At 38.1% G+C, this 13,273-nt stretch overlaps 1 protein-coding gene across 2 annotated transcripts; it reads left to right on the plus strand.

Moving 5' to 3' along the window:
• Positions 1–1,129: 1,129 nt before the first annotated feature.
• LOC117248049 (lysophosphatidylserine lipase ABHD12) lies at positions 1,130–10,047 on the plus strand. 2 transcript variants are annotated; one of them, XM_033612771.2, is made up of 13 exons: positions 1,130–1,329; positions 5,040–5,155; positions 5,249–5,354; positions 5,480–5,599; positions 5,751–5,781; positions 5,886–5,931; positions 6,244–6,373; positions 7,815–7,852; positions 7,945–8,024; positions 8,133–8,215; positions 8,944–9,022; positions 9,157–9,278; positions 9,383–10,047. In XM_033612771.2, the coding sequence occupies exons 1-13, from the start codon at positions 1,238–1,240 to the stop codon at positions 9,402–9,404; spliced, it is 1,065 nt and encodes a 354-aa protein (XP_033468662.2). In that variant the 5' UTR covers positions 1,130–1,237; the 3' UTR covers positions 9,405–10,047. The 2 variants fall into 2 exon arrangements, with proteins under 2 accessions (XP_033468662.2, XP_078016787.1); XM_078160661.1 differs by lacking the exon at positions 1,130–1,329 and adding an exon at positions 2,928–3,064.
• The last annotated feature ends 3,226 nt before the right edge of the window (positions 10,048–13,273 follow it).

The raw sequence follows: 13,273 nt of genomic DNA on the forward strand, positions 1-13,273 counted from the left end.
GCTCTACTCTACTATGTTCTGCTCTGCTCTACTATACTCTGCTTTTCTCTACTCTACTTTGCTCTACTTTGCTCTACTCTGCCCTCTCAAAAATTAAATTGTTTTATTGACCACAAAACATTTGTCTTTGAATTTGTAATTCCCACCATAAGGCATACATTTGAGGAAATATGATGCAACCTTAAAAACAGTATAATGGTCACTACCGAAACAGGACAGTCACTACTGAAACAGTGCAGTCACTACCGAAACACTGGGTGTTTTGTAAAAAATAAAGTATACTGAGTTATCAGCTAAAGTATTATGATGCTAATCGGATACATTTATGTTCTGTTTCATCAATTATTAACTCTGAAATCAATCTGATCAGCGTTATGCATTTTACAAAGAAAGATTGCATTTAGATTTTGAAGAATTCTATAATTTGAACTTCAAAATTTGTTAAAATATTATTTTTTATAAATTTAATTGTGAAAACCTCCAGTCAAAATTTGTAAAAATTTAAATCTTTAAACAAGGGAAGGAACAAGCATAACAGATTGATATATATTTTTTTGTGTAATATAATACTATATGTTTCGGTAGTGACAAATTTTGGGAGAGGAAAAACATTCCAAAACAGTCTGAAAATACAATATAAAAATTTACAGTCATTTTACTAGATATATGACCTTTACATATGGTACAGTATATATAGGGACAAAGTTTTGGAAATAAAACATACAAAATTTCAAAATATTTCCAGCCTAACTTTGCACACATTCGGTAGAATGCCCCATATATGCATGTATGTTTTATTTATTTACTTTTTTCATTTGGGCTTTTGCATGAACCTAGCAAAATGTATATTCTTTTAATTAAATAAAAACACATTTCACTCCCAGCAGTCTTAAAAGTCTGTCAACTGAGACATGTACTGTCAAACGTAATTTTATACTCTAATTAGTGTAGTAAAACAGGTTGCATTCCAGCGTCTTTAAGAATAATGACCAGAAGTAACAGTACAAACTTTACTGTATGTGTGCTGTGTTTAAGGTGGCGTCACGTGTTGCATGTATTGTGCTTTGTAATAAGCTGAACAGTATATAAAGCAGTGCCACCTTAAACCAGCACGATTAAAGTGTACTTTGCTCAAACCAAATATTGGCCGATAATCATGTGACAGAAAAACATAGCAACTTGGACAGAGGCTGAATATATATTTATCTCCATTTATTTGCCCAATACTGACGCCAACATGACCAGGAAGAGGGTCGTCAAACAGGATGGTTCGTCCTCCGCAGCCAGCAAAGCTCAGAAGTCTGAAAGAGTCCAGAAGAAGGGGACACCGTGAGTTAGCGAGTTCAATAACATACTCCACTTAGGTTAGAGTTTTAGTAGCATATTTTTGCAAATGCTTGTTTTCTGCTGTTACTAATTTGCAGTTAAGTGTTGCTGTCAGGTTGTCATGTGAAGGAAGTCCGTCTGTGCGTCTGGTTTGGCCAGTAACAATAACTTTCTGATCAACTAAGTTGGATTTTAAAGAGATTTATGATTGCATTTCTGCAAGATTAGATTTTTTTATTCTGATGTAGGAGGTCAAAATACAGCCCTGAACTTAAGTTTGAACCATGTAGCAATAGCAAGAAAAAAAAGAAAGTGATAGAACATAATGTGCAACCTAAATCCTAGAATAGCATCTCCAGGACTGTTAAACATCTAAAATTCAGTGGGGCAAAGGTGTCAAATACTTATTAATACATATTTTAGATATGTAGGAAATGCGTATGTAATAGATTAAAGTAGTGTCAACATATTACAATACACTGGGGTATTAAGGGTTCCTGTAGATATGATTTTGAATACTGTCAAAAAATTAAGATACTCCCCTTTTAGTTAAACTGATACAGAGATGCTGTTTTTAGCTGATGTAATGCACAGCATGCACTGCCAGAGGCCAGTCTTTACTGGTGGAACAGGCAGCTGAGCTGAGAAAGACAGCAACTGCAATTGGTTGTGATAACGTTAGAGAAGTTATGAAAAGCTCCTGTTTGGGAGTATTTACCTGATATAACTTTATCTCAAGATGATTTCTACAAAAGCAGTTTATTGGTCACATAATTTTACTCAACACATCCTCGCCATTCAGCATATGCATGTGTCGGCATGCACCATGGCAACGAGTGTCATGGGGGCGTTTATTTCCTATCTGTTTGTTATTCTTTAGGGTATAAGTATTTAAGCCCAGGAAGACTTGACAAGTAGGCAAATTACATATTAGAAACACAGCATTATAAGCTAGACAATGACATACATTTGCATGTCTGTCAGTGACTTTATCACCAGTAGCTCAGCTTTAATGTTCGTTTTTTTTTTTAACGCAAAAACCATCATATACCGTATACCCCGGGAAAAAGTCAGGAAGGAATGAAGGTGTAAAAAATGTGATACTGCCGAAGCCTAGTATGTCTTAAACAGATGAACAAAAGTGGAAAGCAGGGTATATGTAGGTCCTTAAATGGTCTTAAAATGTCTTAATTTCAATGTTGATATTAGGCCTTAAAAGTTGATAGTCAAATAATTGGATTGATAAGGTTTTATTCACCACAGACATTTTATCAAATTTAGTTTATTTCATCTTTTAATTTCTTTTTGTTAAAATTAGTCAAACTCTTCTGTGTGAAAGTCAAGTTTTTGATGTAACATATTTTTAAGCTCACCTCTGAACCTAACACTGTCTTTTTACTTTATACTTGCACTTCCCTGTGGGCAAAATGTAGGTTGACCTAACTCACTCTAAAAAACATATTCCTACTTAAAACCTAGCTCTGCACAAGACCACGTACTTAACTTTATTTACCTGCAATGCCTGAATAAAGATTTGTCCAAAAATTGGTCCTAAATTTGGATACAATTTATCTTAAGAAAGGTTTCATAGCTTTAAATGTAAGTGCCTGATACCTGTAGACACCTTGGGAAAGGACCCTTTTAAAGATAGATAAGTTCCCACTGCAACACAAGGAAGTGAAGGACAGTCAAGGACTGGAAGTGTTCTGAAAATCTGTAAAGACCAGTATCTCTAAATGTGAGTATAAGTCACAAATAATAAGGTTCATATATTCACAACTGTTGGAGAAACTTAAAAGACAACAGTGCATGATTTATTTTGTAAAATACCACATAAATGAATAGAAAAATGGTTGTCCTATAAAATTAAAGCTTAACATTACATTGCACTGCAGTTGTGCATTCATTAAAAATCTGGTGTGAGCTTTTGGTCATCATCTAGGAAAGAGTTAGAAGTGAATAGTAAAGTAAAAGTGTTAACTCTGGACAGATGATGCAGCAGTTTGATGGCTGTTGAAATAAATGACCTCCTATATGTTTCCCTCGAGCAGTGTGGAGAAATCCGTCTTGGACTAAAAGGACTCTTCTGGCTGATTAGAGTGTTAATGGACGGGTGGGATGTATTGTCCATTAATTGGCAATAGTCTGAATAGCATCCTCTTTTCTGCTGTAGCCTCTGGGGAGTCAAGACTGAGTCCAATGACAGCCTGCCTTCTTGATTAGATAGATTATTCAGTCCTTCTCTCCCATATTAATGTTTCCATGTCAGTGCTGCAACCACAGACTGGTAGGACATGTGCGGAGCAGCTCGGTACATGCCAATGGACTTGAGTGCACATTCCCATGTACATCTGTTCAAATCTGAACAATAGAACAGTGAACAAAGTATAGTTAGTCAGTCACTGACAATGACTCTGAACTGAATTATGATTCAGTTCAGCAAAGTGATTCGTAAATTTCACCTCCAGCACCCTCATGATTGCTGAGTCATCCAAAAACTTCTGCAGTTGAAATAAAGCAGAGTTGCAACTGAAGTCAGATTTAAAGTGGATGAAGAAGAGAGGCAGTGGTGAAACGTTGTTGAAGTAGTATTGATATGGTGTTGTGACACTTGTTCATACTGGACATGTTTTATGTGTGAGCTGATCTGGTTCAAAAGAGGGGATTTAAATGTCCAGTGTGTAGGATTTAGGGGTATATACTGGCAGAAATTGAATATAATATAATATAATAAGTATGTTTTCTTTCGTTTATAATGACCTGAAAATGAGAACAGTCATGTTTTTGTTACCTTAGAATGAGCTGTTTATATCTACATAGGTACATTATGTCTCTACAATAGCCCACAACAAACAAACAAACAAACAAACAAACAAAACAAACACTGGCTCTAGATCGGGCCATTCATGTTTTCATGCACCAGCCACAATTGTTAGCAGCATTTTTACCAGTTTTTATCAGAGTTGATTTGTTTTAGAGAGGAGGAGACCTCTGCAGATAATTTGGCTTAAGGTAAAGACCTTCTGAACATCTGGATCTTAAGTTATCAAAGATGAAAGGTTAGCACACATTAGCAGGTGCTGGGCTAGTGGCCCACCGGCGACGAGCCTAATGGCACTGGAGAAACACTGATTTGTAATGTGAAACTGCTTAATTCAGCATTTTTTAAAGGTTATTTTTTGACTTTTGCCTTTTGCCGTGTGTGAATGGGGGAAAGAGAGCGGGGATGACATGCGGCACAGGGCCACAGGCTGGGACTGAGCCCGCAGCTGCTGCTGCAAGGACATAACCCTTGTATATGGGAAGCTTGCACTGCCCACTGAGCTAATGTGCACCTAAGTTCAGCATTTTTATCAGTTTTTATCACCAGGTCTGTTTGTTTTTGGGCACGTGGCAGAAGTTTCAGCTGGTTGCAATCTGCAGTCCTCACTGATAGATGCCACTAAATCCTACACACTGCTCCTTTAAAGTCATCAGTTATAACTACTTTTCAATTAACAGATGGTGATGCATAGTGATCTTAGTCCCCATCAGTTGTAGTTTGTTCTTACTTGGCTTAGTTAGAGAAATTTCAATATTGTTTTGAGTTCACTTGTAGAGGATCTGGAGACCCCAAAGGCCCCTAGAGGGTCTCTGCCTTTACTGACACAAGTTATGTAAGATAATGGTCAGATGTCAGTAGTCACATTGATTTTATTTCTCTCTGTTCTCAGGTCCCGATGGTGGCTGAAAAGAGGCTTATTGCCCCTCTCTCTTATCTTTATTTTGGTGCCTGTCTTGCAGAAAATACTCCCAGAATTAATCCAGCACCTTGTTTACACTCACAGAAGTAAGCGAATTCCCTCTCTGCCTTTGGGAAGTACTGTAAATCTTCAAGTTGCTCACTAAAAAGGGCCCACCTCTTTTCTTTTCCTGTTTGTAGTCAGGTTACCGTTCTTTGTTGACCTCAGCCAACCTGCTGATCTCTCCCTTAATCACACCATCAACATGTACTTAACATCAGAGGAAGGAATCTCCCTTGGCGTATGGTGAGTATAAGCCAAGTTCAACTTTTTTTTTTCCAGCACAGATATATAGAGGCTAAGAACCTTTTTTTAATGATCCAGTTATCGGTCATGTCTCTAAGCGGGTGTATTGTTCTGAACTGTTCAAGGCACACTGTCCCTGAAAGTCAGTGGAAAGAGGCACAGGGGAAGGACTTGGCATGGTACCAGAACACTTTAAGCAATGGAAATCCGGTTTTCATATATCTTCATGGGAACACAGGCACAAGGTATGATAAATAATGCATTTTGTATTATAGCTGGCTCCCTGAAGAAGCAGAGAGTAAAAGTTCAAAACAGCTAGACAAATTATTAAATGTTTTTTTTTTCCCAAAACACCAACTTATTGGCACTTGTGTTGTCTGTGAATCATTCCAACAGGGCGGCTCCTCATCGGGTGGGAGTGTCAAAAGTGAGTGATCACCAACACGAACGTATTCATCTTCTGAATCTCTGATAAAGATATAAAAGCCTTAATAGTCATTTTGATGACAAATAAGCATTATGTGTCAACAGATATTGAGCACACTTGGTTACCACGTGCTGGTGCCTGACTACAGAGGTTGGTGAAAATGAAGATTTATGACTCTTTGTCTAAACATATTTTCCGTCTCTGCGCTTCTTTGCCTTCTTATTGATTTGTAACACACAACCTTCTCACATTGATTTAATATAATGTGCAGGCATACGATTACATGTAGAGTAATGCTCTTCTGCTTGATGAGTTGTTTGTTCTAAGGCAGTCAGAAGAACAGTTCAATTTAAGGTCAGTGTCTAGTGCTGGTTTTCCTCTGAGTGGCTGCCACCTGGTGGCCGTCAAGAACACCTCTGAGATCTGTCAGTGGGCAATAGTTGATGTGAGAAACTCTGGCAGGGTTTGGAGATTCCACCGGGGAGCCGACTGAAGCCGGTCTGACCACTGATGCCCTCTACTTGTATAACTGGGTCAAAGCACGGAGTGGAGACAGCCTGGTTGTCATCTGGGGACACTCTCTTGGCACTGGGTCAGTAATGAAAGACTTCCAATCCACAGCATTTTACTCAAGTAGAGAAAGAGTTTCTCTACTTGAGTAAAACAAGTAAAAACTATTCAGGTCACTGTTTTGGATATGCATTGAATGCTCTTCTTTTTTGAAATATTAAAATTTTACATGACAGCCTGCAACATTTACTCCTTGATAGGTGATGGTGATACAATACAGCAGCAACCTATAGCAGTTAGCATGAGCAGTGATCGTCATAAGAGCTCCACACAGAAACACAAAATATATCAACAGGAAATCAGTGCAATGCAAAACACTTTGCATTCAGCAGAGAATGACAACAAAAAAACTGTTAAGAGCCAAAAAAGTTCTCTAATAATAGTAATTAGCTACACAGTTTGGTTTGATATATACTGTCACTGTCGTGGTTTGTGATTGAAGCTTGTTAAAGTAGTACTTTACCAAATGATCATTTGTCCATCAATTACTCACCCTATGATGAGTTGAATTGATGAAAAAAACTTTGTTTTTCTTGCATGCTTCCACAGTGAGTGAAGAAGCCAAAAAAGGAGAAAATTCATGAAGATTGAAAATCACAGGGGGCTGCATTTAATGACAGCTCAACTATATCAAAGCAATACAAAACAAAACTATCACACAACTTGTAATCCAAGTCTCATTTATCTAGTCATATGCTCAGTACATCCCAAGCATGTGCATTTTTGCTAAAATGTTACTATTGAAAACACTTCTGCTTAAACAGCACAGGCACGGTACTCATCTATGCACTGTTTATGAGGAGTGTGAGTTTGTAAAAGGATGTTTTGATATAGTTTTGCTGATGTTAAACATGGCCCCCTTAACTCCAATTCATCAGGAATTTTCTCTGTTTTTGGATTCTTCGTTCACCGGGCAGGCGTGCTAGAGAAGCACAGCTATCGTCATGAACTCAGGGTAACATGGGGTGAATAAGTGGTAAAGAAATGATCATTTTATGGATGAAGTTTTCCTTTAAGAAAAGGTTTCTTAGTGTTAAACTGAGGCAAGTCACATCCAGTCTGGAAAGATGTCGGTAGCAGATATTCACAGAAACTCAAAAATACAGTGTGTTACAGCAGGATCTTGATATAAACTGCAGACATATCTCATCATATTTGATATGATCATGTCTAGCAGTAAGATATAAATTCATACAAAGTAGGAAAACAATTTTTAGAAAATGCTACTCCGAGAAATTGTAGAAACTGTAAAAAGAAAATTAAACCACCCGCATGAATCAGCTAGCTGTAATTAGCTACCTTTAATTTTTCTGCTTGCGTAGTAAATGATTTAATTGACATGGTTCATACATGGCAGAAATGATTGAAATTAGCCCACAGCTACATTTATCCTCAGGAATAGCTGAAGGGGAAACTGTTAGTTGAAACTATATAAACAATGAAGATGTGGCTCTCCTTTGCAGAGTGGCCACTAACGCTGCAGCAAAACTGATTGAGAAAGGTAGGTTTTGCTTCCAGTGAGATTTGGCAAATAGGAATAAGAGGAAATAATTTGAACATCTCAATTCAGTGATCATTTCCTGTTGTTTTCAGGTGAGGTTTTTGATGGTGTGATGCTGGAGGGTGCATTTGATACTACTCAACATGAAATGCTAATTCATGCTTTTAGCTGGGTAAGCTCATTTAACATATTGCTTTTCATATTGGGTTTGTCAAATTTAATTAAGCTGCCACACAGTCCGCACAGCCTCTCAATGTTTTATTTTGCTCACTGTTTAAAGTATTACTGGAAGTTTCCGGGCTGTGGATACTTGTTCCCGGAGCCATGGGCAGAAAACAAGCTTGTCTTTCCTACTGTGGAAAAGTAAGTTTTCATGAAATACTAACATGCAATAATGATGCATTATATCCAACATTGATCAGCTATTGAGATTGTTATAACCAATAAAATGCAATGATCTATAGGGAAACTTTGGAATTTTTCTCCCGGGACTCTAAGTTTTTGCGTCTAAGTGACCAATGGGAACAATTTTTTTTTTAATTGATTCAATACTGAGCGAGAGGGCTGCAGCCAGCAGCTGCAATACAGGCTGCAGTGTAATCCATTCGGGGCAGTAGCGCACTGTCAATGTACGTCCACTAAAAGTGCTTGTTTTTGCCACTGACAGGCTCTGATTGGTATTTTAAGTGTCTGGCAGCATTATTGAAAGGACCCTGCAGAGAAATAAAACTTTTTTCTTTACCTATCTTTGATTCACTCTGTTTGTGAAATGTAAAGAAAAATGTTTTATTTCTCTGTAGGGATCCTTTCCAAAATGTTGTCAGACACTCACAGTATAGACCAGTCTGAGCCTGTCAGTGGCAAAAACAAACCCTTTCAGTAGACTTACGCTGACGGTGTGCTATTGCCCCGCAGCCACAGGACTTTACTGTTTTGCGGCTGCCAGCTACAGCGCTCTCTTTCTCAACACCGGGCCAGTTTAAAAAATTGCTGTACCCATTTGTCACTTGGACCCAAAAACATATGACAGTTGGGGCCGGGTTGAAAAACACCCGATTTTCCCTTTAATATGTGTGTTTGTTATTCTGCAGTTTGAAGAAAATGAGAAGCCCAATCCTTTTTCTTCATTCAGAGGATGATCACCTGGCTCCCATTCATGATGTTCAGCAGGTATTACTGGCACAGAAAGCACTTTTCCATCTGATACAATATAAACTGAGGTTGTATTTTTCCTATAACTGTAACCGATTAGGTGTTTTCTATGAGATAGCATTGACAGAATACTCTTTCCTTCTCTCTCCCAGATGCACCAGGTAGCAGCGAGTGCCCAGAATGCAGAACGAGTCAGGCTGGTGTCATTTGAAGGTTCTCTCGGGTATCTGCACAATGGCTTATACAGAGACCCCCGTCTGCCTGATATCATAAAGTGAGATAGTGAGATCACTTGGAACACTGATCATATTCTGACTCAGCAAATATGTATCTGTTTTATTGCTACATCATGTTTATCTCATCATGTCTCCTCTGCAGGAAGTTTGTGCTGTCACTGTAATGTTGGAAAGATGGCTGAAGAAGACTTGACAGACTTAAGACACAATGCACTGGTTTCATTTGATCACATGCTTCATTCAGATTTGTTGCTTTGTCTTTATGTCTGCACATATGCTGCATAATAATTATGTGATTTAAATACTTGATTTTTTTATGAATCCAGAATGTTTGTTTGCATTACCGGTATTTTAAGAATAAATGCAAAAATTGTTCAAGCAAACTGATCTTAAAATGTGTTTTTAGATCAGTTACAGTTGTTCAAAATAAGATTCACTTGCTATGAGCCTGTTTACCCAACCCTCAATCTGTGGGCAATTTATTGTAAGTGATCAGAACTGGAAACAGCAATTCCCATTGGAAGTGCAATTTGTGTGAGCCATTTTAATAGGTGCCCTCTGATGGACATTGTTGTGGGGTATTAATGCTCATCTATAATACTGGATAATGAGTTCAGTAATCCAAGGCTTAAGATGTCTAAGTGTCAGTGACATTTCAGAGCAACACAAGGAGAGCAGCTGGGGAATGTCTGTGGTGCTGAAATTCTTTTACTTTAATGACAGAATATAAAGTGCATTCAGATATGTTTGAAGAATCTAAGTTTAAATGTCATTGCAGTTCACTTACAATAAATCTGACTACCTGTCTGTCTGTCTGATCATTGTTCTAAGACAACACACATTAACATATTGGTCTCATTAGGAAAAACTCTGAAGGAAAGAGCCATCCTGCAGAGTTCAAGTAACTCAACATAAAAGTAGAAGCCTTGCTGAGTCTGTTTAAACACTGCGGTTCTTCTGTGACTCTAAAATTTACAGATTAATGGGGAAACCTATAGTGACTAAAGAGTAGTTGCACGCACAACATTGCAAATGTCCCTGTGCTTTAGGGTGTGTTCAAATGCACTTGATTATGTAAAACATCCACGAAGGTGTATTCCTTTGAACAAAAAAATCTGCTCAGTCTGGGCTGATTTCTCTCAATGTCAAGAACACTTTTATGCATACCTTATCCAATTAGCTACTATATGTTACACTGTATTTTTAACACATTTGTTGATGAACCAGGTCCTGCTTATAAATCGTAGAAGATTATTATAATGTACAAAGGATGTACCTTTCATAAGGCCTTACAACCTCTTTTTGCACTGACACCCATCTACATTTACATACTGTGTACTGAGGTCAAATAGATTTTTTCTTTGATTAATTCAACTCTCATTAGAATTTCAAATTCAGTTATTGCATTTTGTAGATATGAAATTACATTTTAAAAATCAAGAGCACATATAAGAAGGCCGTAGCCATGGAGTCAACACTGGGGAGACCAAATATGCTGCAGAGTCTGGGGCTCAGAAAAAAAATTATAATTTTAAAACTAATCCCTATTTTATTATATTTATTATCATAAGCAAATACAGCCATACAGTATACTATATGAATATGCAATAAATGAACATGCAGAGCTGCAATACACCAACATGCAATACTAAAACCAGTAGTAATAATGACAACTTGTTAATTATTTATGACTAGATCATACCCATTGGTAGCTTTGTCACCTTCTACCTATGCCAATCCTCAGTGCCTATGTGCAGTTTCACATAGGTTGACCATGTCAGTGAGTAGAAAAACGTGGGACAGACAGAATGACTGACTGACAGAATGACACACTGACAGTTTCCGTGATTATGTACAGCATACCATACCATGACTTAGTCATACCAAAAATTAGAAAAAAACCCCAACAACATTCGGCCACAGGGGGAGCCACAGCGATCGGTTGCATTTTAGCCATTTTTAAGCATTTTTCTGTTGTTATAGCGCCACCCAGTTGCCAATTAGAGTTAAATTTCTCCAGTCACCTTGAGGCGTCCTGTTCTACATATCTACCAAATTTAGTAAAAATTGATATGGCGGTTAGGCCTAGATAAGAAATTAGCTCTCTAGCGCCCCCATTTTGTTTGATTGGGTCAATAATGGAGGGGTCCCCTCAGATTATGTGTGGTCATATGCCTACAAAGTTGCGTGGTGACTGGTGAAACCCTTGAGATGTTATACACCTTTATGTGATGAGCCACGCCCTCCGCAATATTCATTGCCTTATAGAAGCTTAGTTTTAGTAAGTTTTCCAACTTTTGCCAAGAGGGAACTTTATATATTGGTCCCTAGATTATGTCCACAGAGTTTCATGCAGATCGGTCAAACTTCCTAGGAAGAGATCGATTTTAAGTGTTTTTCAAAAAATTCGAAATGGCGGAAAATCTATATGACCAGAAGTTATGGGTTCTTGAAGCAGATTTGTTCCTCATGAGGAGAGGCATCTCTGTGCAAAGTTTCATGTCTCTACGACATACGGGGCATGAGATATGCCCATTCAAAGTTTGCAATTTTAATCGGTTGCTATAGCACCCCCCTTTGGCCAATTGATGTAATATTGCTTCATTCACATCCTCCCATGACCCTCTACCACTGTGCCAAATTTCACATGGATTGACCAAGTCAGTGAGGAGAAAAACGTGGAACAGACACACCCATACACCCACAGACAGAGTTTTCATCATTATATAGTAAGATTTGCTAGTGATTACTTTGGATAGCACTGTGTAATACTGTCAAAGCTTAGCAAATGTTTTTTATCAATATATTGGGGAGGGTATTTTAAACATATTTGAATATTGGGTGAAGTGTGTCTCCCCCCAGTATACATTGTAATTACTGCCTTGACTTTTAAATAGTCAAAGAAGCTGGATCTGTCTCCTTCTACAAAGGCAAGGTTTGACCACTGCTGTCCCACATTTCTACAATGGTATCTTCAAAGTAGAATAAAATCGGAGTACCTTTGAACTACTGCTGTAAACAAGCATTGTTAAACATGAAGCCCACTTTATTATACTTGGGTGTTGTGGTTCTGATAAGAGAAGTACAACCAACTTATCAATGACTTAGTGGAGTAGGTTCTTTGGTAGATATTTATATTATATTCTCAATAATACATCTGTTAACTGGAAGGTCTTAGCCTGTGGTATTATCTGCACTATCCTCAGAGCAGTATGAAAATGCAACCCAAACAGATAAAACAAATGGCTGAGCTTGTTGTGAATGCTTTGAATGCTTGCATGAAAAGATTGATATTTTTCAAACAACTTCAAGCAGGGATGGAGCACCAAATTCTTGGCCCTATGCTTGAGCAGTCCATGTCTCTCCCCTTTACATTTTGATTACATTTGATTTTTTTTTTTCAAAGTCAGTTTGCTTTCTTCCCCTTTCCTTTCTTTTTTGGAACTCTAACTTTTCTTTCAGGGGAAAAGAAATAACAGTGTACGCTGGTGCTCCAGCAGCAACTCACTGGGCTCTAGCTGTGTTTAGATCCTAGTGTGGGGCAGACTAAACCATTTTGCACCTGAAAGGAGTGAGAGGAACCCTTAGAGAGCTTCCACTACTTTTTGATACAAAGTTCAGTCTTTTAACCGACTTATTTTCCAAATCTAATTTAGTTATGGTACTTGTTACTTAGAAATAAGAGATTGCAAAGAAAACTTTTAATTCCAAGCTTTTCGAGGACCTCCTCCAAATAGAGCTCTGGGCAATCAGCCCCACTTTTTTCCCTTCTAAGACGCCCCTGATCCTCAGAGGAGCATAAAAAATGCAGTCCCAACAGATAACATGAATGGTTGATGTTGTTTTAAATGCTTTGAACTGCCCATAACAATGCATAAGATATTGTTGAGACAACTTCAAGCCTCATCGGACAGTGAACAGACTTGTTGTGCGCGCGGATCATGTGTCATGCACCAGCTCTGTCAAAGGTGAGGAGAAGCTCCCGTCTTGGCAGTCGGATGACGTGGCTGAAGGTTGCGGACGATGCCGACAG

The sequence above is a fragment of the Epinephelus lanceolatus genome, chromosome 17 (genome assembly GCF_041903045.1).
Source record: "Epinephelus lanceolatus isolate andai-2023 chromosome 17, ASM4190304v1, whole genome shotgun sequence".
In the NCBI taxonomy this organism is placed as follows: Eukaryota; Metazoa; Chordata; class Actinopteri; order Perciformes; family Serranidae; genus Epinephelus; species Epinephelus lanceolatus.